Consider the following 26,345-nt stretch of genomic DNA (forward strand, 5'->3'; position numbering starts at 1 on the left):
TTTTTAATGACTCAGCTCAGAAAGCAAACTCATTCTGTACAGCCTGGAGTGTTTCCTGACCTAAATCTTTCTTTTTCTTTTTCTCCACTTTTTTGTTTTGCTGTTTAAAACCTTTCTTCATCTTGATTATAATGATGCAACTGGGAGATATCAACATTTGAGCTTGTTATTTTTCTAATTATTTTCCTCTTTCGCTCTCTCTTCTTCTTCAGTGGCTCAGCAATGAACGTGGCATACGGTGAAGAAGAGATGAGGGGCTTCTTGGACGAGGCAACTCAGGTGTCTCAGGTGATCCAGGGAACTTTATTATCTGTGTTCCGACTTGAACCCTATTCTCTATATGGTGCACTACTTGAAGTAATCAGTTGAAAACCTCTTCCTACTCAACATACAAAATCCTTTTAACACATGCACACTCAGACTCACCCACCCTGTGAGTTACAAATACAATTCCTTCATTATGCACACACACATATAACCCCCTCTCTTATAAAAAGGCTTACACTTAATTTCTCCATGTATTTGTTCTCCCTAGCCAACCACAGATAGTTTTATCTCTTTGTGTCCCAAATTGCACCCTATTCCCAATATAGTGCACTACTTTTAAACAGCCCATTGGGCCTTGGTCAAAAGTAGTGCACTACATAGGTATTAGTTTGCAATTTGGGATGCAACCTTTGTCTAATGTCTACTCACCTACTGTACACACACACACACACACACAGTTCCTCTGAGCTCAATCAGCTCGTGCCCCTCACTGGCACCTTCTCAGTATGGATGAGTGTAGTATGTTGGCTGTGGGGCAGAGCTGATTTTGTTGTTTACCTGTCTCTCTGCCCACACATACAAACACACTCCCTCTGGGTGCTGGTGGTCCACCTGGCCCCTCAACATGCCCTTGCCTGGGGCTGACAGAGCAGCCGGCCTCCCTGTCATGCTGCTCACACTAAACCAGTCCTGGTCATATGCACATACAAACACGCACGTACACCTCCCCTTGCTTACTGTCAGCTAAGCAGCACTTCTCTAGCCAGGATGAGGACAAACAGCCCTCTGGCCTGTGACCTGAATAGACATGGCCTGCCTGGCTTTTGACAGAACACAGCATCACACACCTGTCTCTCAGGGGCAGCACACACACACACATACCACTCACCACGCCAAGAGGAGCTCTATCACAGGAGGTTGGTGGCACCTTAATTGGGGAGGACAGGCTTGTGATAATGGCTGGAGTGGAATAGTATCAAATAGATCAACCATATGGTTTCCATGTGTTTGATGCCATTCCATTCACTCCGTTTCAGCCATTATTATGAGCCGTCCTGTCCCCAGCAGACTCTACTGATCTCTACTCTACTCGACTCACGGTGCGCATCTGGCTAGCTGTACAAATCACACGTGTAACTGGTATAATAGTATGTATAAGGAAGCTGGGGAGTTGAGCTGGGCTGCTGTAGAATCCCAATATAAACAGGATGCAGCCTCCTACTCCAACATAATTGCAGTGTGCTCTGCTGCACTGTGCATCCAAAATAGAATCCTATTCCCTATATAGTGCACTATTGTTGAGCGCCTTAAGGACCCAGATTGAAAGTAGAGCGCTATATAGGGAATAGGTGCCATTCGAGAGTTAGATATCTGATGATGTTATTTTTCCTACAGGAGCATCCAGTGGTCATCACCAAGTTTATCCGTGGAGCCAGAGAGGTGGAGGTGGATGCAGTGGCCAAGATGGGAAAAGTAAGCCAGTTTGATATGCCTCACACACCTCACATCATTATGCTATGTGCGCTATATGCTACTTAGAAGACACTTGCTTACAGTACAGTGAGTGCATGTGCATATTTTCAGTATGTGTATGTGATTCCTGCTGGAATTGACCTTTTTTGAACCCATTTTATCAAGTGAGCCATACAGGACCTAGATGTGTGATCTCTCTGCCTCACGTGATGGAGCAGGTGGAACACGTGGGGGGCTTTTATAGGAGCTCTCCTCCTCATCCCCCTCCCTCCTCTCCTCTCTTATTTCCTGAATGAAGGGCAAGGTGAATTATTTGCTTCAGCAAGCAAAACACTCACAGGCTATATTACTTAGCATCACATTTAGACTGTAATGAATTTAATCAGTTCTACATCAACATAGTATGTCCTAATCCTAGTACTAAAGCAGTTTTGTACTTTTACCTTCACATTTGTCTCATTATATCTTCTTACATTCATGACTCAGTCTTTAGTATGTGGATGTGACCTCTGGGGGAATTTAACCCCACGACCTTGCATTTGCTAGCTCCACGCTCTTACCAACTGAGCCACGCTGGAGCATTACTCCACTCTGCTTTAATGTAGCATTTTATTCCTCCATTATATTACCTCAGTCTGATGAGGCCAAGTTCCAAATGGCACCCTATTCCCTACATAGAGCACTACTAGGGCACTCATCAAAGGTAGGGCAATATTTTAGGATGCAACCTAAGTAGACACTAGATAATTTCTCCCATCCTATCAGCAGAGAAACATATTACAGCTGCTTTGAAAGGAACAGAGGATTGGCAGATAGATATCAGACAGACAGTGGAAATGGAATATATTCAATTGAAAGATGGGTGGGGAAAAACACATTTAAAAAATCCTGGGATGTTTTGTAGGTTGTGTAAAGAGTACTGAAAAGTATTTTGGAGTCAATTAACCTTTTTATACCATTTTGAGGCCAGTTCTTAAAAGAAACTGCATAATAATGTTCTCCATTGACCTTTGATCCAATAAAGCCTTAGATTTGACCACTCTCTCACTCACATACTGTACGAGGGAAGATAGACCAACACGAACATTGACATGAACACCTGCTGGGTGCTGACGAACTGTGGTGATCAAACATGTACAATGGCGCCGGAAGAAATGGCAGCCGTTTTCCAGGCGCCTAACCGATTGTGCTGTAATGTGTTTTTTTCAGTTTTTGTAACTTATTTTGTACATAATGTTTCTGCCACTGTATCTTACGGCAAAAAAGAGCTTCTGGATATCAGGACAGCGGTGACTCACCTCGGATTAGACAAAGATGCACAGGATGTACTTCAGACACCCGACAAGGTTGAAATCCCCGTCATTGGCAAGAGAAAGAGACGCAGGTATAGAGGACACAGGGCGGGGAGCCTCGTAAGGATCCGCCGATGGTGAATGGGAAATCTTCCCTTAACATCAATATTACTGGCCAAAGTATTGGACAATAAATTAAACGAGGTACGATCACGAATATCCTACCAACGGGACATCAAAAACTGTAATATCTTATGTTTCACCAAATCGTAGCTGAATGACGACATGGAAAACATTCAGCTAGCGGGATATATACGCTGCACCGGCTAGACCGAACAACCCACTCCGGTAAGACGGAGTGTACATTTGTAAACGACAGCTGGTGCAGGAAATCTAAGGAAGTCTCTAGATTTTGCTCGCCTGAAGTAGAGTATCTCATGATAAGCTGTAGACCACAGCCAAGCGAGTTCCATCTATTATTTTCATGGCTGTTTATTTACCACCACAGACGGACGCTGGCGCTAAGACCACACTGAGTCAGCTGTATAAGGAAATAAGAAAACAGGAAACCACTCACCCAGAGGCGGCGCTCCTAGTTGCCAGGGACTTTAATGCCCTCCTGTACTCCCTGTTCACCCACGACTGCATGGCCAGGCACGACTCCAACACCATCATTAAGTTTGCAGAAGACACAACAGTGGTAGGCCTGATCAACGACGAGACAGCCTATAGGGAGGAGGTCAGAGACCTGGCCGGGTGGGTGGTGCCAGAATAACAACTTATCGCTCAATGTAATCAAGACAAAGGAGATGATTGTGGACTACATGATAAGGAGGACAGAGCACCCCCCATTCTCATCAAAAAGGCTGTAGTGGAGCACGTTGAGAGCTTCAATTTCCTTGGTGTCCACATCACCAACAAACTATCATGGTCCAAACACACCAAGACAGTTGTGAAGAGGGCATGACAAAACCTATTCCCCCTCAGGAGACTGAAAAGATTCGGTATGGGTCCTCAGATCCTCAAAAGGTTCTACAGCTGCAACATCGAGAGCATCTTTACTGGTTGCATCACTGCCTGGTACGGCAACTGCTCGGGGTCCGACCGCAAAGCAGTACAGAGGGTAGTGCGTACGGCCCAGTACATCACTGGGGCTAAGCTGCCTACCATCCAGGACCTCTACACCAGATGGTGTCAGAGGAAGGCCTAAAAGTTGTCAACGACCCCAGCCACTCCAGTCATAGACTGTTCTCTCGGCTACCACATGGAAAGCGGTGCCGGAGTGCCAAGTCTAGGACCAAAAGGCTTCTCAACAACTTTTACCCCCAAACCATAAGACTACTGAACAACTAATCTAATGGCTACCCGGACCATTTGCATTGTGTCCTGCCACTTCCCACCCGACGCCGTACACGCGGTCTGCCATCTGCCCGGTACAGTTTGAAACCTTGGCTTAATCCGTGAAGAGCCCATTTCTCCAGCGTGCCAGTGGCCAATGAATGTGATCATTTGCCCTTTGATGCCGGTTACGACGCCAAACTGCATTCAGGTCAAGACCCTGGTGAGGACGACGAGCACGCAGATGAGCTTCCCTGAGACGGTTTCTGACAGTTTGTGCAGAAATTCTTGTGCAAACCCACAGGTTTTATCAGCTGTCTGGGTGACTGGTCTCAGACGATCCCGCAGGTGTGTAAGCCGGATGCGGAGGTCCTGGGCTGGCGTGGTTACACGTGGTTTGCGGTTGTGAGGCTGGTTCGACGAACTGCAAAATTCTCTAAAACGACATTGGAAATGGCATATGGTAGAGAAATGAACATGAAATCCTTTGGCAACAGTTCTGGTGGACATTCCTGCAGTCAGCATGCCAATTGCATGCTTGCTCAACTTGAGACTTCTATGGCATTGAGTTGTGACAAAACTTTACATTTTAGAGTGGCCTTTTATTGTTTACAGCACAAGGTACATCTGTGTAATGATCATGCTGTTTAATCAGCTTCTTGATATGCCACACCTGTCGGGTGGATGGATTATCTTGGAAAAGGAGGAATGCTCACTGACAGGGATGTAAATTCATTTGAGCACATCTTGAACATTTGAACATTTCTGAGAATATGCTTTTTTTGCAAATGGAACATTTCTGTAAACTTTTATTTCAGCTCCTAAAACATGGAACCAAAACTACATGTTGATTTTATATTTTTGTTCTGTAAAGAAAATAATTAAACTAAATAATGAGGATTTCTATCAGCCTAATCGAGGTGTAGAGTACATGTCACATTCCAATGTTCATTCCAGTGGCATAATGCCAGGAGCCGCTTGTGGATTTGACAGCTCTAAAGCAGTTCCACCTCCGACATCACGAAAACAACCGCTTAAGAGCCCTTATTAGACATGTCAAAGCTAGGGATTGGTTAAGAAGTTTACATGGTGCCAGGGAGATAGGTATGAGTATATAAGCCTTAGTTCAACCTGAAGAGCTCATCATTATTCCCTTAGTTTCATGTGTCTAGATTGGATCTGCCATTGTAATATTTTAATGTTGAAACACGATTAAGAAAAAAAGCCACACATGGATGGATCCAATGCAATACATTTAATAAATACTGAAGTTTTGACCGTTCAGCTGTGCTTATATATGATTGAGACCCTGTATGGACATGTTTAGATTTCTGATTGTAGCCTAAATCCTAACAACTATCAAGGAAAGAGTAGTCATATGTTCTATATACATGGTAATCTTCTTCTCCTCCTCTCCCTTTTTTTCTCTTTTGTATATATCCCTCTTTGTTTCAGTCTGTCTCTTTTAGACAAAAACTAGCTTACAGATGATTCCATCAAACAACATTACTTGCATAATTTCTGATCCCACTTTTTTTACTCTACCACCCCCTCCTCTGGTTGGAGGGCCTGGTGTAAAACATAAACATTCAATATACATTACCAGTAAAAAGTTAGGAAAAACCTGCTCATTCAAGGGTTTTTCTTTATTTTGAATATTCTCTACATTGTAGAATAATAGGGAAGACATCAAAACTATGAAATAACACGTATGGAATCATGCAGTAACCAAAAAAGTGTTAAACAAATTAAACTACATATTTTCTTCAAAGTGCCACCCTTTGCCTTGATGACAGCTTTGCACACTCTTCACATTCTCTCAACCAGCTTCTTGAGGAATGCTTTTCCAACAGTCTTGATGGAGTTCCCACATACAGTAGAAGTCAGATGTTTACATACACTTAGGTTGGAGTCATTAAAACTCATTTTTCAACCACTCCACAAATTTCTTGTTAACAAAGTATAGTTTTTGCAAGTCAGTTAGGACATCTACTTTGTGCACAACACAAGTAATTTTTCCAACGATTGTTTACAGATTATTTCACTTAGAATTCACTATCACAATTCCAGTGGGTCAGAAGTTTACATACACTAAGTTGACTGTGCCTTTTAAACAGCTTGGAAAATTCCAGACAATTGTGTCATGGCTTTAGAAGCTTCGGATTGGCTAATTGACATCATTTGAGTCAATTGGAGGTGTACCTGTGGATGTATTTCAAGGCCTCCCTTCAAACTCAGTGCCTCTTTGCTTGACATCATGGGAAAATCTAAAGAATCAGCCAAGACCTCAGAAAAACAATTGTAGACCTCCACAAATCTGGTTCATCATTGGGAGGAGATGCGTTCTGTCTCCAAGAGATGAACATACTTTGGTGCGCAAATCAGTCCCAGAACAACAGCAAAGGACCTTGTGAAGATGCTGGAGGAAACCGGTACAATAATCTATATCCACAGTTAAATGAGGCCTATATCGACATAACCTGAAAAGCCGCTCAGCAAGGAAGAAGCCACTTCTCCAAAACTGCCATAAAAAAGCCAGACTACGGTTTGCAACTGCACATGGGGACAAAGATGGTACTTTTGGAAAATGTCCTCTGGTCTGATGAAACAAACATTTATTTTTTGGCCATAATAAACATTTTGTTTGGAGGAAAAAGGGGGAGGCTTGCAAGCACGAAGAACACCATCCCAACCATGAAGCACGGGGGTGGCAGCATCATGTTGTGGGGATGCTTTGCTGCAGAGACTGGTGCACTTCACAAAATAGATGGCATCATGAGGGAGGAAAATTGTGGATATATTGAAGCAGCATCTCAAGACATCAGTCAGGAAGATAAAGCTTGGTCGCAAATGGGTCTTCCTAATGGACAATGACCCCAAACATACTTCCAAAGTTGTGGCAAAATGGCTTAAAGACAACCAGGTCAATGTATTGGAGTGGCCATCACAAAGCCCTAACCTCAAACCTATATTTGTGGGCAGAACTGAAAAGGCGTGTGCGAGCAAAGAGACCTACAAACCTGACTCAGTTACACCAGCTCTGTCAGGAGGAATGGGCCAAAATGCACTCAAGTGTGCCTTGAATTCTAAATAAATCACAGACCGTGTCACCAGCAAAGTTCCCCCATACCGTCACACCACCTCCTCCATGCTTCACGGTGGGAAGCACACATGCAGAGATCATCCGTTTAGTTGTGGACAGGTGTCTTTTATACTGATAACAAGTTCAAACAGGTGATTAATACAGGTGGAGTGGAGGACAGAGGAGCCCCTTAAAGAAGAAGTTACAGGTCTGTGAGAGCCAGAAATCTTGCTTGTTTGTAGGTGAAGAAAAACTTATTTTCCACCATAATTTGCAAATAAATTAATTAAGAATCCTACAATGTGATTTTCTGGATTTTTTTTCTCATTTTGTCTGTCATAGTTGAAGTGTACCTATGATGAAAATTACAGAACTCTCTCATATTTTTAAGTGGGAGAACTTGCACAATTGGTGGCTGACTAAATACTTTTTTGCCCCACTGTATGTCAGTTACGTTTATGGGGGGTCAATTAAGGAAGACATCCTCTTGCAAACCACTGGAAACCAGGACAACAGGAGGGGATATGTTTAAAGTACTGGACAGCTTTGTGACATCAAATGGACTTTGGTGGTCAAGATATGTCGGTATCTGTACCGATGGCGCAAAAGCCATGACAGAGAGACATTGTGGAGTGCAAGCAGTTGCTCCCGATGCCGCTTGGGTACACTGCAGCATCCACCGAGAGGCTCTTGCTGCCAAAGGATTGCCTGACAGCTTGAAATACGTTTTGGACACTACAGTGAAAATGTTTAATTTTGTTAAAACAAAAGTAACACTTTTACAACATACAGAAGAAGTACGCTGGTTAACGAGGGAACATCATTTTCACTTGTCTGACCACTTGCATGATGACGAGTTTCTCACACGACTGGCCTATCTGGGTGATGTTTTTTCTCTCTTGAATGATCTGAATCTAGGATTACAGGGACTCCAACTATATTCAATGTGTGGGACAAAATTGAGGCTATGATTAAGAAATTGGAGCTCTTCTTTGTCTGCATTAACAATCACAAACGACTGGATTCGTTATCCCTTTCATGCCCTGCCTCCAGTCCACTTACTGATATCTGAACAGAAGAGCCTCATCTAAGTTGCAACGAGCGGTTCTGTGAAAATTTTATTTAATCAGAAGCCACTGCCAGATTTCTAGATTGGGCTGCGCTCAGAGTATCCTGCCTTGGCAAATCATGCTGTTAAGACACTGATGCCCTTTGCAACCACGTACCTATGTGAGAGTGGATTCTCTAGCATGAAAACTAAATACAGGCACAGACTGTGTGTGGAAAATGATTTAAGACTGAGACTCTCCAATACAACCCAACATTGCAGAGTTATGTACATCCTTTCAAGCACACTTCTCATTAACTTGTGGTGAGTTATTCACCATTTTCAATTAACAAATAAGGTGTTATATGTAAGATGGTTAAATAAAGAGCAAAATGATTGATTATTATTATTTGTGCCCTGGTCCTATAAGAGCTCTTTGTCACTTCCCATGAGCCGGGTTGTGACAAACTCACACTCATTCTTCTGTTTAATAAATGTATCGTATTGTGTGTGTGTGTGGCAGGCTTACAATGATGGCAAAAAAACAAAATTTGACAGTGCGCTGACCCTGGTGCTGGAGGGGGTACACAGCTGGAGGTTGAATGTTTGAAGGGGTACAGGACTATAACAAGTCCCGTGTTTAGAGAGAGACCCAATCTGTAATATAGTACACTTACCATAGTTAGCTTTTAACCCTGATGAATTCGATAAATTCTCCATGTCCTCAGTAAGGCCCTTCAAGGTTGAAGGACTCAAGATAACTTGAATCATTTTAGTCCCTTAATGTTATCATCAGACTTTTATCGCTAACACTTCAAAGGCCATAATAAATAGGTATGGTGATAAAGGCTAACCTTGTTTTACACCTCTTGACAGCTCAAAACTTTCAGAGAAGTATCCGTTGTTGATTATTTTACATAAAGGGTTGTTGTACATTACCTTTACCCATCTTATGAGAGATTCTCCAAAGTTAAAAAATCAAGGCACTCATAAACAGATTCTAGGCATACTGTATCAAAGGATTTCTCAATCTGCTATAAAGATTATATCTGGTTTCCTTATATTCTGTATTTGTCTGTCTTCTCTTTTTCCTCCCACATTACAGATCCATCCATTGACTGAATGCCAAATAGGGCTCATTATTCAGTGTGTGTGTGTGCATGCGCGCGTGTGCTCTTCATATGCATTCCACCGTATTAACTACAGGCTTTATCAAGAGTGTGTGTTCCTCCAGGATTGTGTGTGTTCATCAATTAGTGTGTTGCTAATGAGTGCTGCAATTATCGGGGGTTTAATATGTACTAACGACAACACAGTTCATTGAAACACTACTCCCTTTTGATTGGTGGGAAGGGGAAGGGGTGGGAGAGTTAAGTGTTATGTACCAAATGGCTCCCGATTATAGTCCACTACCTTTGACCAGAGCCCTTTCAGCAATTCATCCATTTAAGGTTTTATATTGACGTATTACCTGCTATCAATTATATAGTTTATCTATTGATGAATTCCTTTATACACTTTTGTGTGAAAAGGGCTGCTTATCGTGATGACTTAAATTAATAGTGTTACTTTTGCATATATAGTGTATGTATGTGGACACCCCTTCAAATTATTGGATTCAGCTATTACTGAAGAACTCATTGACTTTCAATATGGCACCGTCATAGGATGCCACCTTTACAACAAGTCACTTTGTCAAATATTTGCCCTGGTAGCGTTGCCCTGGTCAACTGTAAGTACTGTTATTGTGAAGTAGAAACGTCTAGGACCAACAACGGTAGGCCACACAAGCTCACAGAACGGGACCACAGAGTGCTGAAGCGCTTAAAAATGGTCTGTCCTCGGTTGCAACACTCACTACCTAGTTCCAAACTGCCTCTGTAATAGGGCTGTTGCGGTGACCGTATTACTGCCACCAGCAGTCACGAGTCATGAACGCAGTCAAATTCCACATTACCGTTTTGTCACGGTAATTAGGCTTCTCCAAGCTCTCTTGCTGCTGCTGGTCATTAGTAGCCTACCAAACTTGCTAACTGCCTGGTACTCAGCACTCTATTGTCCCTCTAATCACTCTGACATCCATGCAAATGTATTAGAAAATCTAATCAAACACTTCATGAGAGCACATGAGCTCATGTTGCACAACATTTCTATAGGCTATGCAATTGCGGGAGAAAACGCAGTGATGGCCGCTAATAAAAATATGATCCCATCAGCTTTCTATAGGCTAGGCTTACTATACTTATTTCTCAACTTTCCTAATGTTAAGCACATTGTTAGCTTTACAACGGGAGTATAACCTACCTGGCTGGCATGAAAATAAACCACAGGGAAAAGCGTCCTCTATTCCTATCTATTTTCTCCGGCTGCCCCTGTTTCGATACAGATGCATGATAACGGTCCATTCTAAATCAAAACAAATGTCACACATATATTATTTAGTATACGTTAAGATAAGATTAAATCAAGAATAGTCTGATGGGTGACAATATTAGCCTATCACTTGATATATTATCACTTGTGAATGATGACCAGCATAAGAAACAATGCTTCTTTTTTTTAAAAATCATAGTCGCTACTTTTTCTAATCATAGTCGCACACCTCTTGTAGCCAGCCCATGGGCCTATATGTTTTATATGGGATTGTATCACAACTAAAGTGGCCAAATATCTTCTTAAAATGAATCACATTTATCCATTTTAGAATGGGCGTAGAGCCTAACTGGCATATGTAAGCAGTCTGTGAGTTTCAAGTTTGGGAGATATCATTTTCACCATAAAAATTGAACATTTGCGCTTATAGCCTACTACCATGTGCACATTGCTAGTGGTTGAAATAATTTGGGATCTATCGCATCCCACTACTATCCCACACTATGTTTGGAATATTTATTTGTCACACAGAATAGGTTGACTTTTGTACTATGGGGGGATAATTGATTGACATAGGCTAGTGCTTTTGCTGTTCATTAGGCCTACTCATCTTGTTGCCTGACAAAGTAAATGTGGTCAGTTCTTCCAACATCTTCAATATGCACCTTGGAATTGGATAAGGACACGCGCAATTGTGTCCCCGATGTGTATGTTTTCACTTGTATTCTGTAAGAAAGACCCAATCACGTGACTGAGAGCCATGTGAATGAGAGGCGATTCGGGTTGCGCAGCACACTCGGGGAGAAGGGCACAACGCAGCACTCCGGGCCGCAAAAGGCATGGATAATTTTTATTGGGTGTATTACGGCCATAAAGGGTATACCGCCGGGAAATTCGAGGCATTATCAAGTGCTTGTCAAATTGTGAATGAGAGACTATTGTAGTGTGTACAGCCTGCGTACAGCAGAGCTCATGCCTTTCAAGTGACGTTTTTCAAATCATCATTAGTCTCATCATGCAGCCTTACAATGTATTAAAAATCAAAACATATAGCCCAACATTTGTAGAACAAGTAAAGTTTGCATTAATAACTCTAAATTAAGCATAAAGGAGAACCTATTTCTTTGTTAACCACTCAACACAGAATAGCCACGTGTCCGCACTCCTTCAAATCATTTGGAAAAAATATCCTTTTATTTTATTCCTTTATTTTATTCAGCTTTGTTCAATTGTATTCTTCATACTATAAAATAATGCCACGGAATTCTAAGCAAATGTTGCCTGCTAAATGAACTAGTGTAGCCCACAGCCATTTGGCATAGCCACATCAGGACCTAACATAAGGACAGCTCGTGTATGCTATTCTTTTCTTCTGAAATAAACTACATTTTCTTCATATCATGCTTCTTTAGACCTGTCTAAAATAAATAATATATTTATTGTGAAGGTGGGGGCTATATTACATGGATTTATTAGACTTTTTAAAATGGCTTGTAGCTATGTGTGGAAGCCAGGAGATGCTAAATATGTTTATGTTAATTAACAGTCAATTACCGTGAGACCGATAGTTATGTGCTTGACAAGCACCAGCTGACAAAATTTTGTGACTGCCACAGCCCTATTCTGGAAGCAATGTCAGCACAATAACTGTTCGTTGAGAGCTTCATGAAAAAGCAGACTGCGAGCCAGTCCTAATCGCCCAAACTCACCAATGCTCTTGTGGCTGAAACAACCCAGAATAAAACACTTAATACGACTCATTATGGTAGTGACTGCCCATTACTGCTTATCACTTGTTAACCATCATTTATTTTATTTACTTTAATAAAATATGTAAGTTGTCTATAATATATTACATTTGTTTTATTTGATGAATTTATTATTTAATTCAAAGTCATGTTCTCATCTCTATAGTTTTGCTGCCTTTGCTGTCTGACAAAATCCCTATTTTTAGCAGTTCTTCAAAGTAAATAGGGCATACTTTTATAATATATGCCATTTAGCATTCACTTTTATCCAAAGCGACTTAGTCATGCCTGCATACATTTATACATTAGTTATACATGTATGACTTAATGTATTTTCAGGTAAAGATACCTCCCTCTTGGTTGTCACTAGTTACCACAGCCACATAGTCATAAAGCCTGCATATTTCTACAATTTATCTTCTTAAAATGTGATTTTAAACCTAACCCTAATCTTAACCACACTGCTAACCTGATACCTAACTAGAGGAAACCCACCCTCTCTGTGACTGCCCCACATAGACCGGACAAGTAAGTGCGCAATGGATTGCAGTTAATTACCACATTTTTTGTGCTAAACTATGTAGAATATTGGCCTGTTGGAAACTACAACTCTCTACTACATTGCACAGTTTGGGCTTGATCTGAGTTCTGTCTAGAGAAACTGCATTGATCTCACAGAAAACCCCCCCCAGAACAAAATCGAATGTTCAAATAATTGATCCAACGTTGATCAATTAGTTGTTTAAAAAATTGAAAATTATAATTTATGTTAATCGCTCAGCACTAGTTATAACCTCTTCTCAGGTGCTGTGCCATGCTATAACAGAGCATGTGGAGGATGCTGGGGTCCACTCTGGAGATGCCACACTCATGCTACCTACCCAGAGCATCAGCCAGGGGGCCCTAGAGAAGGTCAGTGTGTGTGTGTGTGTGTGTGTGTGTGTGTGTGTGTGTATCATGCTGTTTTTTTTACCCACCTATTAGGGGCTGACTCACTCAAAACTTAGGAAAAGTTTCCACATTTTATTTGTTAGACTGTTAGTCTGTTGGCCTGCCTATATTTAGGATCACTGACTCCTGACAGGGAATTCATTATTAGGCTGTGGTTTATATTGATTTTTCACTACTGTAATCCATTGCCCAGGCTGTGAATATGTAAATCATTTGTACTGAGTTATAGGTTCGTCTTTGATGGAAGCTTCATATTTAGTATTTGTCCTCCATTACTCTCAGGTGAAGAGTGCCACACGGAAAATTGCTAAGGCGTTTGAGATCTCTGGTCCATTCAATACTCAGTTCCTAGTGAAAGGCAACGATGTCATGGTAAGTGTGTGTGTGTGTGTGTGTGTGTGTGTGTGTGTGTGTGTGTGTGTGTGTGTGTGTGTGTGGCGCCTGACGGAATACGTTAGAGGAAGCTATAAATGATCACTTGACGTTTTCACAGTCGTAAAAAAAAAAAGGAGTAGCAATTTGGTCATGAATTGAAATACAGAATCTCGGTGTGGTGTGGTCACAGTGAATTCCAAAGATGAAAAGATGGATACAGTGCCTTCAGAAAGGGTATGAATACTATGACTTAATCCACATTTTGTTGTTAACAGCCTGAATTCTCAGCCATCTACACACAATACCCAGTAATGACAAAGTTAAAACATGTTTTTAGAAATGTTTGATAATTTAATGAAAATGAAACACAGAATTATGTCATTTACGTAGGTATTCACACCCCTCAGTCAATACATGTTAGAATCACCTTTGGCAGCGATCTTTCTGGGTAAGTCTGTTCTGTTAAGAGCTTTGCATACCTGGATTGTACAATAGTTGCACATTTTTCTTTTAAAAATTCTTCAAGCTCTGTCAAGTTGATTATTGATCAGTGTCAGACATCCATTTTCAAGTCTTGCCATGGATTTTCAAACTGATTTAAGTCAAAACTGTAACTAGTCCTCCCTGGTAGCGCAGTGGTTAAGGGCGCTGTACTGCAGCGCCAGCTGTGCCACCAGAGACGCACAATTGGCCCAGCATCGTCTGGGTTAGGGAGGGCTTGGCCGGTAGCGCTAACCGGAGGACGCATGACTTTCAACCTTCGTCTCTCCCGAGCCCATATGGGAGTTGTAGCGATGAGACAAGATAGTAGCTACTAAAACAATTGGATACCACGAAATTGGGGAGAGAAAGGGGTAAAAAAATAAATACAACTGTGACTAGGCCACTCAGGAACATTCAATGTCATCTTGGTAAGCAACTCCAGTGTATATTTGGCCTTGTGTTTTAGGTTATTGTCCTGCTGAAAGGTGAATTTATCTCCCAGTGTCTGTTGAAAGCAGACTGAATCAGGTTTTCCTCTAGAATTTTGCCTGTACTTAGCTCTATTCTGTTTCTTTTTAACCTTAAAAAACTCCCTAGTTCTTGCCGATGACAAGCATACCCATAACATGATGCAGGACCACCATGCTTGAAAATATGGTGGTGTTTGATTTGGACCAAACATAAGGCTTTGTATTCAGGACATAAAGTGCATTTGTCTGACAGATTTGTATTCTGTACAGGCTTCCTTCTTTTCACTCTGTCATTTAGGTTAGTAATGTGGAGTAACTCGAAACGTGGTTGATCCATCCTCAGTTTTCTCCTCTCACAGCCATTGAACTTTGTAACTGTTTTAAAGTCACCTTAAGCCTCATGGTTAAATCCCTCAGCGGTTTCCTTCCTCTCTGGCAACTGAGTTAGGAAGTAAACCTGTGTCTTTGTAGTGACTGGGTGTATTGATGCACAATCCAAAGGGTAATTTGTAACTTCACCATGATCAAACCATATTCAATGTCTGCTTTTTTTTAACGTTTTTTTTTTGCCATCTAAAGGGTGTGAATCATTTTTGAAGACGCATGTAGATTTCATTATGAATACTGTTCTTCAATTTCATTTGTCAAATGTGCCTTCGGTGGTTGGCGTGGCAGAGGCAATGAGCCAATTTTAGAGAAATTTTTTGAAGTTTCGTCCTGCTAATGTAGATTTTTGTTTGTTGCATTTTTAAGCCAATTTCCTGCAATTTACACACTTCACCATGGAGCTGAGAATTTTTATCAGTTTAAACCACATTTCCTGCAAATTTACACAATTTTTGTTGTAGTTTTGAGGCACATTTCCTGTTAGTTGCCATGGAGCTGAGAGAACTTTGAAGTTTTAAGCTAGTTTCCTGCAATTCTGTGCGTTTTGACATGGCTAATGTGTTATTTTGCTCAAATATAATAACAAAATTAAAACTGGTGTTCAACATAAAAATAATAGTAATTTAGCAGACACCCTTATCCAGAGCGACTTACAGGAGCAATTAGTGCCTCGCTGAAGGGCACATCGACAGATGTTTTTACCTAGTCGGCTTGAGAATTTGAACCAGCAATGTTTCGGTTACTGCCCCAACACTCTTAACTGCTCTTAACCACAAATTCCATTGCTTTATGGGTATTCAATTCTCCTTGACTGTCTAGCTTTTATTTTGGTTATCAGAGATTATATTATAAAAAATAAATAGGTCCATTATTTTTTCTAAAAACCTGTTTTTGCTTTGTCATTATTGGGTATTGTGTGTAGATCAGGATTTTTATTTATTTAATCAATTAGAATAAGGCTGAATACTTTCTGAATGCACTGTATTTGGTTTACACTGAAAGCGCTTTTCCCATCCCAAAAATGATTTATGTATTTTTTACACTGTATTTAGGCGACTTGAGAAAAAAAGCTTAGGCGGATTAAAATGTCAGAAAAATCACAGATTGAGATCATAGTTTCTTCTTGAAATTTTATTTTAGGCATTCGATAAACATGTAAAAGCAACACAAATCAAATTTAAGGCAAGAGGTGACTCTTTTCACAGCACACTATAGCAGTTTTTCCCAAACTACTGGGGCCCCCGCTGGGTGCACATTTTGGGTTTTACCCTAGCACTACACAGTTGATTCAAATAATCAAAGCTTGATGTGTGGAAATAGTTAGGACACATCATTCAATTAATCAATGAAATTGGGCCTTTTTTACAGTTGCCACTAAGTGCTTAATGGTTATAGTAGCTCGGCCCATCCTCCTCCAACTGTACTGGTTTAGAATGAAAATGTGTGTGTGCGTTCCTCCCCGCCAGGTGATAGAGTGTAACCTGCGAGCATCACGCTCCTTCCCCTTCGTATCTAAGACCATCGGTGTGGACTTCATTAGTGTGGCTACACGGGTCATGGTGGGTGAACCCCAGGATGAGGCTGCTCTACCTTCTCTGGAGAACCCCATCATCCCCGTTGACTATGTGGGAATCAAGGTGAGGCTCTGTGACTACAGGGCTCTGTCCCAATATCCATACTAGCACACTACTTAGAATGATGCAATAAGGGGAGACTACAGGGCTCTGTCCCAATATCCACACGAGCACACTACTTAGAATGAAGCAATAAGGGGAGACTACAGGGCTCTGTCCCAATATCCACACTAGCATACTACTTAGAATGAAGCAATAAGGGGAGACTACAGGGCTCTGTCCCAATATCCACACTAGCACACTACTTAGAATGAAGCGATAAATCTTTTTTTTTTTTGCTATCATACGTGTCTTACTATGCAATAGACTAAAGAGTAGCAGAGGGACCCTGATTAAAAGTGGTAATAGCACCAACCTCTCCTATTGCCATTTTCACCTATTATACCCTCCATAATAGTCTTAATAATGACCATGTCTTCTGTGTCCTGGACTGCAGTAAACTGTGGGGGGACTATTGTACTGCTTTAGGCATGGTAGAACACTCCCACACAGGGAGGTGGGTGATATATGTACAATAAGTATGATTAGCCATATGAAGCCTATTATTTGGGCCCTGTGTTTTGGTTAATCATGTCACATGACCTGGAGTTTAACCTTTATTTATGGAGATTTTTCACCAAACAGTTTCATTTTCTTTTCATGACGATTGCTTTTATTTTTGGTCTAATTCTAATTTCGGGAGAGGCTTAAAATAAAGTTTAAATCCAGGTCATGTGACAACCTAAACACAGGGACCTTCCAATGAATATGGGGTGGAAAGGAGACACTCACTCTCAAGTGGCGCAGTGGTCTAAAGCACTGCATCTCAGTGCAAGAGGCGTCACAACAGTCCCCGGTTTGAATCCAGCCTGTATCACATCCGGCTGTGATTGGAAGTCCCATAGAGCGGCACACAATTTTCCCAGCGCTGTCTGGGTTTGGCCGGGGTAGGCCATCATTGTAAATAATAATTTGTTCTTAACTGACTTGCCTAGTTAAATAAAATAAATACATCTCTGTAGTTTAGTGCTGAATTGCCTAGACCTTAAGGATGCTTCCCAAATGGCACCCAGCCTATTCCCTGTATAGTGGACCCAATGGGCTCTGGTCAAAAGTAGTGCACTTATATAGGGAATAAGCTGCCAGGGACATGGTTAAAAATAGTGCACTATATATGTAATAGGTTGCTATTTAAGACTTGTTAAGTGTTATGGCAAGCACCTAAAACTACATTTTTGGTCTACCAGCCACTGTAGCAGGTAGATACAATAATCCAGGGGCCACTCAGGTTTTTTACCAGCCAAAATATTTTCTCATTAATTACACAAAAAAAACTAGTAAGAAGTAATGTGATATTTGAAATTGTGTTTTTTACATTGGATACAAGTAGAGACTCGGAGCTAGAAAATTGTATATCATACACTGCAGTTGAGGAACAATGGGAAAGTAATTTTGCTTTGAAAGTTGATAAACTTGTAACCCCACTTTTGAGAAAATGGCCATTGAATGAATGTTGATAAACTTGTAACCCCACATTTTGAGAAAATGGCCCTTGAATGTTTTGGTAATCCTACTGGAGAGCTCTTCTTTGTCTACACCCATTCGGCATCGTTCACACCCGCTTAAGCCTTAGCCCCAACCATCTCTTTTAGGATTCACATGTGAGGCCATGTGGTAAACACGCTATATCAAATTAAATCTCAGTTTATTTGTCACATGCACAGGATACAGAAGGTGTAAAGTTTACACCTTCTGTATCCTGTGCATGTGACAAATAACACACTATACAACACAAATAAACGGTGCAGCGATAGTACTTGCATAGTAGGGATATCAAAAACAGTGTGTCCAGATAAAAATATTTTATAAATATTTGATCGTTATTAGATGATGCTTACCTGACACACTTGTGTTTCCTTCATGTGGTGGAAATGCTATAACCACCCATCACCCACATCTAGCTAAGTGGATGTGTCACTATTGTCTAGACATGTACTCTTACTCGTATACATGGATGAACGCTTCACTGCAGACTGGAACCATTTAACTCCATTTTGTTTGTAGCTACATCTTGTTTGGCCAGCTTTGTGTCAAGTCACTCCGGTTCACACTGACCGTGGCGTGTGCAGGAAGTAGCCCATCACTTTATCCTACTGCTCTGTCGATAGCACCTGCTAAATTCAGGGCATCAAATGTTGTTGAGAAAAGTAGCAAAACGTTTGTAGTTCTCGATGGCTAACGTTATATCTTTCAAAAACGGCAAGGTAGAAAGGGCTGTCAACACATACTGAACAGCTCACGTAATAGACAGAAGCGCGCTTACATCTCAGTTCAATCCAAACTCATCTCCCGGAATGTCCAGACCATACATTATCTCAGCCAATCATGGCTAGTGGGAAGGTTCCTGTTTTTTTCCCCCTGGCTGAACCAACTAGGCTTGTAATTTAAAATGTTTATTAGTATTTATGGATGGAATACAAGTTTGTTATTAAGGCACATGAAGTTCACATATTCCAGAAGGCATTTCTAAATATAAATATTTACCTTTAAATGCTGCTCCTGCGAAGTAGTGACGTGCGTCATGCGCCTAGTTTCCTGAAACGAGTCACACACTTTTAACCAAAATATCACAAATGAGACGACAATGTTCAGCTGCCCATTTAACATTACCGTTGTCATGACTCTCTCTCCTTGACGAGGATAAAAGGTGCCATATCAGCTTGGCACATGGCTGACAGATAGGGGGGGGTCTGGTTTTATGACTTAATGATGGTTTATCAAGGTAACGGTAACTCAAAGTGTACACTTTCTATGTATCAGGTTTACATCTAAATGTTGTAATAATGATATGATTAAATATGAGAATACTTTTGTGAAGATAGCAATGTGATTTTAGCCTTCTAAATTAGTTTTGTTTTTAAATAAACTTGTGCCCAGTCTGTAGCCACGCCCAAGTGAGCTCAGAGTTCAGAATGTCCCTGTGGCCAGAGTGCTTTAAAGGACTCGCTAAGAATTAACATACAGACTAGAAAGCGTAGAGAGGTGGCTACACGTTGAAATGGTTAGAAACGTTGTACTGACGCCAGACTGCGTGGAGCAGTGGCTACACAGCTGAAAATGGTTTAAACTCTACAGACCAGCCGACATACAGCGCGAGCTGAACTTTACGAAATGGTTACAAACTCTCAACACAAGTGAAGAAGGTAGACTAGACCAGAACATTCACAGTCCAGCTGTGCATGAAAAAGTGGTCCTAGAACTTTGACTAAAGACACGAGGAAGGAAGACAATCCTCACTGATACAACTGTTGGTACGTCTGAACTATCTTTTCTAACGAACACTCCAAGACCAGAGAAACTCTACAACTAAGAAAGACATTGTGACCTCTGGTAGACAACCAGAACCTTGTATTGAGCCACTACCCATAGACCACATATGTCAGAGTCAAGGCCCGCGGGCCACATCCGGCCCGCGAGAAGGTTTTTTACGGCCCCTGGGATGATCTTGATTTATTATTAGAACCGGCCCGCAGACCGCAGCAAGCCGGCAGCCCGCAGATCTTTTACACGCACCAATACTACATTTCCCACAATGCAACGGTGACGCACCGAGCAGTAGGCTGCTTCATTTCAATATTTATTGGCACAGCAGTTGTCAGCATCACAGTAAAATTAACTTTCAGATACCCATCAAAAATGGCAAAACGGAAGGTGGACACTGAGAACCGGGGTTTCAAACAAGGTGGGAGTCGGAGTATTTGTTCACGGAGGTAGCTGGAAAACCTGTGTGTCTTCTGTGTGGAGAAAGTGTGGCGGTACTGAAAGAGTATAATCTGAGACGACATTATGAAACGAAACACGCGGACAAAAACAAGAATATGGACATGGAACAAAGGCTACAAAAGGCAGAGGAATTAAAACGAGGCCTCAAATCTCGACAGGCTCTGTTCAAAAAAGCCAAATCACAAGGCCAGGCTGCTGTCAAGGCCAGTTTTATTTTGGCAGAAGAGATCGCTAAATCAGCCCGGCCATTTACGGAGGGGATTTCATCAAAAACTGCATGATTAAAGTTTGTGACGAAGTTTGCCCAGAAAAAAGGCAACTCTTTTTAAATGTGAGTCTGAGCAGAAACACCATTGCCGAGAGAGTAGACCAGTTGTCCATCAATCTAAAAGAGCAGCTTGTGAAAAAGGGAAAAGATTTCATTGCATATTCCTTGGCTGTGGATGAGAGCACCGACATTTCTGACATTGCCCAGTTGTCAATTTTCATCCGCGGAGTGGACTCCAGCCTAAGCGTGACAGAGGAGTTTTTGGCTTTACGTCCTATGCATGGCACAACTACGGGGCATGATTTGTATGAAGAGGTGTCAAGATGTGTAAATGAGATGGAGCTGCCTTGGGAAAAACTCGTGGGTTTGACAACCGACGGAGCACCTGCGATGTGTGGACACAGGAGCGGACTGGTGGCGAAGATACGGGAAAAGATGCAAGAGGAAAACGCGACAGGTGAGCTGACAGCTTATCATTGTATCATACACCAGGAAGCGTTGTGCGGTAAAGCCTTGAAAATGGAGCATGTAATGAGCATCATCACGCGCACAGTTAACTTTATCAGAGCCAAAGGTTTGAATCACCGCCAGTTCAAGGCATTTCTGACGGAGTTAGAAACGGAGCATGGTGATTTGCCTTATCACACAGAGGTGCGATGGCTAAGCCAGGGAAAGGTGCTTCAAAGATGTTTCGAGCTTCGTGAGGAGATTTGTCTGTTCTTGGACAGCAAAGGGAAAGACACAACACAACTCCGAGACGAAATGTTTCTGTGTGAAATGGCTTTTCTGTGTGACATTACGAGTCATCTGAATGCAATGAACTTGCAGCTGCAGGGTCGGGATCGTGTCATCTCTGATATGTACAGTACAGTGAAGGCATTTAAAACCAAACTGACTCTGTGGGAGACGCAGATGCGGAAAGAAAATTTGAGCCACTTTCCCAGCTGCCAGACCATGAAAGAGAAGCTCTCTACCAGTGCGTTCCCGAGCGCACATTTGGCTGATAAAATAGGTATGCTTGCCGCTGACTTTCGACGCCGATTTGCTGACTTTGAAGCACAAAAAAGCAGGTTGGAACTGCTCGGTAACCCATTTGCTGTTGACGTGGAAAGCTCACCACCAAACCTCCAAATGGAGTTGATTGACCTCCAATGCAATGATGCACTGAGGGCAAAATATGCGGCAGTGGGTGCTGCGGAGTTCGCCCGTTTCCTCCCCGACACAATGCCCCAGCTGCGCATCCAGGCTGCTCAAACGTTGTCTATGTTTGGCAGCACATACCTGTGTGAACAACTGTTTTCTTTGATGAACTTGAACAAAACATCACACAGAAGTCGACTTACTGCTGAACACCTCCACTCAATTCTGAGGATTTCCTCAGCTCAGAGCCTTACCCCGAACATTGATGAACTTGTGGAAAAGATGGGACACCACCAAGTATCACCCTCAACCTCAAACAAGTGAACATTACTGTGCAATCACATATTTAGAGTTTTTACTCAGTTCAAGTTTAAAAGTTAAAGTTTAATATTTGTTTTCACTGCATGTTACTTCTCCTTAAACAAAGTGTTGTTTTTGATTAATAGATTTTTGCACTTTATTTTATTGTATTTCAATCCAATTATATTTTAAAAATATTTCAGTTGAGTGGATGATAGAAAATTGCTATTATTGTTTTTTTCTTTGAAGTAAATTTAGCCCACTTTTGCTAAAATAGAAAATATAGGCTACTGATGGTGCCTTGAATACCGGTTTCTTTCATTTAATGTTCATGTTATGGGGATTTTTATATAAAGGAAATTTGTCTTTTGTGTCTGTTGAAAATTAAAGATTACTGACAGAGCCATAAGAAAATATTGCTTTATTTATCTGATCATATTGGAATATATTTGTTAGGTTTTCAGTAGGTTCAATTAGGTTCACTAGACTATATGCGTCATTTAAACATTTTTCAATGAACATTCGAACAGTCCGGCCCTCGGCTTGTAGCTAAATTTTTTATTTGGCCCTCCGTCCATTTGACTTTGACACCCCTGCCATAGACGGATCAATTGGTTTCAACAGAGACGACAGAGAAAGACGTCTATGCGTAAATATATATTGCATTTCTAATCTGAATGAGCGGTGGTTAGGGGGCTAAGTATTCTGGTTACTCTGACCGTAGTTTTCAAATGTATCTTTCCCCACCGCCCTTCCATTGTGAAACAAGCCGTCATATCGTGTCAGTCCACTAGGGACTTTTATCTCATGTAAGTGTGTATTGTATTGTGTTATTAGTTAGTTAGTAAATAAATACATTTGTGTAGTACTGAATATTCAAAAGTGCTAGGGTTCTTGCGGGTCTACGGATTATGCGACATTCAGAATAAGACTGAGGTAATAATTAATAATGGACTATTATTGATGTAAGAGATATACAGATATCTTTAGAGTTTAAGTCGGGAGATAGTAACTCGTTAAACAACTTTTCCCATGGTGCCCCAAATTCCTAATGAGTTAATTGTTACATGATTAATTTAATTGAGTAACAATTAAACATAGTTAGTTTGATTCAATAAATAACAGTCATCAGATTAATGATAGTCACGTCACGACAACGTGGTAACGGGGCCACTCGAGTGGTCACTGTGCCTTTGAGAATCTTGACTCGTTGAGGCCGACGACATCTCTTCGATAGCAGTGGAAGCAAACTCAAACATTTAAAAACAACCTAACTTGTAAACAAAACTATGTAAATAGCCAAGAAAGCCAAGGATAAAGTCTAACTTTAGAATACTGAACAAAAATATCAACACAACATGTAAAGTGTTGGTCCCATGTTTCATGAGCTGAAATAAAAAATCCCAGAAATGTTGATATTGACTTTTTATGAAATGCTCGCACTGTTAAGCCCTGAGTCTGACCACCCGCCAACGTGGCTGGTGAATTAGACATTCTTACCCGCCAGTGGCAAAAATATACCCGCATTTGGCGGGTCTTAATTTTAGGCCCTGGTTATGGCAGTGACTAACTAAACTGTTACTGGTAGATTGAAATGTGTGAGTGGAGTGTGGAGTCAGTCAGCCAGCTGGTGCTTGAACACTGTTTTCTCCCAAAGTAATTTCCTGTTGTAATTACAAAGGAGAGGCAGCACAATAGCTGTGGTTGGGGGAGGGGGCAATGGGCTAGGTATAATCCCTGTCTCCTCTCTGTAACTTCTCAATATCCAGGCTTGCGTAGAAGAGAAAATAAACAGTAGTGAATAGTCTAGTCTCGTCTGCTGTCTATACGTGAGCCAAGCTCTAACTTCTTACATTTACATCAGAGTTGAGGGTATGACAATTCTGTGTCGCTCTCTCTCTAACACTTTTTCTCTCTTTCTATCTCTCTCGCTCTCTCTGTCTCTCTATCTCTGTCTGACTCTCTTTTTGGTGCAGTCACTACAAAGATTCAGCAACCGTAACGTTGAATAACCATCAGTTGACACGGGTTGATAGGGAATACCCTCTTGGCCAAGTGGTAAAGATGTTGACGAGCGGGAGGCTGGGGTTTAGATCAACATGGTTGATCCGGGGGTTTGAGAGTTTTTCCACCTCTAGATGGCAGCCTTGTCACAAAACCTGTTTGATTTGAAGCACTAGTCCTGATGTTCCATTTCCTCTCGGTTGTTGAGTGTAGAAAAGTGTGATTGAATTTCTAACCAAAGCAACATTTCTTACTCACAGGTAGTCCCATGTCTTATGTTTTATCAATAGCTTTCTGTAGACACATCCTTTAACACCATTAAAAAGGTATTATAATGCTGATATACGGATTTAAATCACCAGAACATATGTGATTGCAGAAGAAAAGTTTGCACTGCTTTTTTCAGTAATGCCTATACTTTAGGTTACACTAAACACATTTGATACCTTTCCATCCATTCCATTCTTCCAGCCACAATATAGGGTGACGTTGCCCCTAGACACTGATCCTGAGTCAGTTTAGCATTTCCCCCACTGATGGTTAAGATCAGGGTTGGGGGAGGTCTCCACCACTGAGCTCCACAGGTTAAAATACCAAAATGGTCTGTCTGTTTGTATCTTCTCTGTGATAGGCTCCTATGTTCTCCTGGCCTCGCCTTCGTGATGCCGACCCAGTCCTGCGCTGTGAAATGGCTTCCACAGGAGAGGTGTGTGTGCGTGCGGACACACACACACACACACACACACACACACAAATAACTATGTATAAACAAACACACACATATATAGGTACTAGCACGCATACACATACATTACACAGACACACACACAAATGACACATGTACACACACAGACGGGCTCGCACACACATGTATGTATGTATGTATGTATGTATGTATGTATGTATGTATGTATGTATGTATGTATGTATGTATGTATGTATGTATGTATGTATGTATGTATGTATGTATGTATGTACATGCACACACATGCACATATATACACTTAACAGGTGTCTGTGTCCCTCCTTGCAGGTGGCTTGTTTTGGACCAAACATCTACTCTGCCTTCCTCAAGGCTATGCTATCCACTGGCTTCAAGCTGCCTACAAAAGGAATCCTCATCGGGATCCAGGTCTGTGTGTGTGTGGTTCAAGAGAGTACACATCAGGGTTAACACTTCCCTTTTTCAAACACTCTCAAATGGTTTAATCCATAATCTCACAATTGTCAGGATTTGTTTTTTCTTCCCAAGTCTCTTGCCAAAGTGCTTTGCTCTGTAAAAAGCTGTTTTCAGGTACATGTCAGATACTAAAACAGAGTAGACAAAAGCGGTTGACACCCTATTCCTTATATAGTGCACTACTTTTGACCAGAGCCCTATTATCCTGGTCAAAAGAAGTGCACCATATATGAAATAGGGTGCAATATGGGACGCAGCTTAAAAAGGTTGCTGTTTCTCATGTGTGTGTCAGAAACAGCCATGCGTGTGCAGCTAGTAAGATTAATGTAGTGTTCATGTGTAATACGTAGCTAGCGCTCTTCAACGAGCCAGTCAGTGGGGTTATGAATGAGTGCCTCAGGCCTGCTCCTAGCTAGCCACACTAAAGCTGAATAGCAGGATCTGGAAAAGGCTGATGCATTCATATCATAAATGATCATCGATCCACGGACTGGTCTCCCATGGCTACGACAGCACTTCTGATGGAAAGTTAAAAGTGTGTGTGTGTATGTCTGTGCCTGTGTGTACATCAAATACTTACATAGATGTCTTGTATTGAGAGAGGAAGGTCTTGTTTATAAAGTCTTCTGTGTCTATGTTTTCATCGGGAAGAGAGATATGGATAAACAGGGCATTATGAGCTCTCTGTAGAGTTCCCACATCCTCTTCTCTTCCTTCGCCCTCCCTCTCGCTCTTCCCCTCTTTCTCCCTCCTCTCCTTTCACTCTCTCC

General features: G+C 41.5%; 1 protein-coding gene across 1 annotated transcript in view; it reads left to right on the top strand.

The window, feature by feature from the left end:
- The window catches only part of cps1 (carbamoyl-phosphate synthase 1, mitochondrial), an 82,632-nt gene that overhangs the window by 40,753 nt on the left and 15,534 nt on the right, over window positions 1-26,345 (top strand). Inside the window, exons 28-34 of the mRNA XM_035749699.2 lie at window positions 213-288; window positions 1,663-1,740; window positions 13,426-13,533; window positions 13,855-13,944; window positions 16,754-16,924; window positions 25,027-25,101; window positions 25,429-25,527. Coding sequence (XP_035605592.1) covers window positions 213-288; window positions 1,663-1,740; window positions 13,426-13,533; window positions 13,855-13,944; window positions 16,754-16,924; window positions 25,027-25,101; window positions 25,429-25,527 — 697 coding nt within the window. The remainder of the gene's footprint in view (window positions 1-212; window positions 289-1,662; window positions 1,741-13,425; window positions 13,534-13,854; window positions 13,945-16,753; window positions 16,925-25,026; window positions 25,102-25,428; window positions 25,528-26,345) is intronic.

Source organism: Oncorhynchus keta, chromosome 34 (assembly GCF_023373465.1).
Source record: "Oncorhynchus keta strain PuntledgeMale-10-30-2019 chromosome 34, Oket_V2, whole genome shotgun sequence".
Classification (NCBI taxonomy): domain Eukaryota; kingdom Metazoa; phylum Chordata; class Actinopteri; order Salmoniformes; family Salmonidae; genus Oncorhynchus; species Oncorhynchus keta.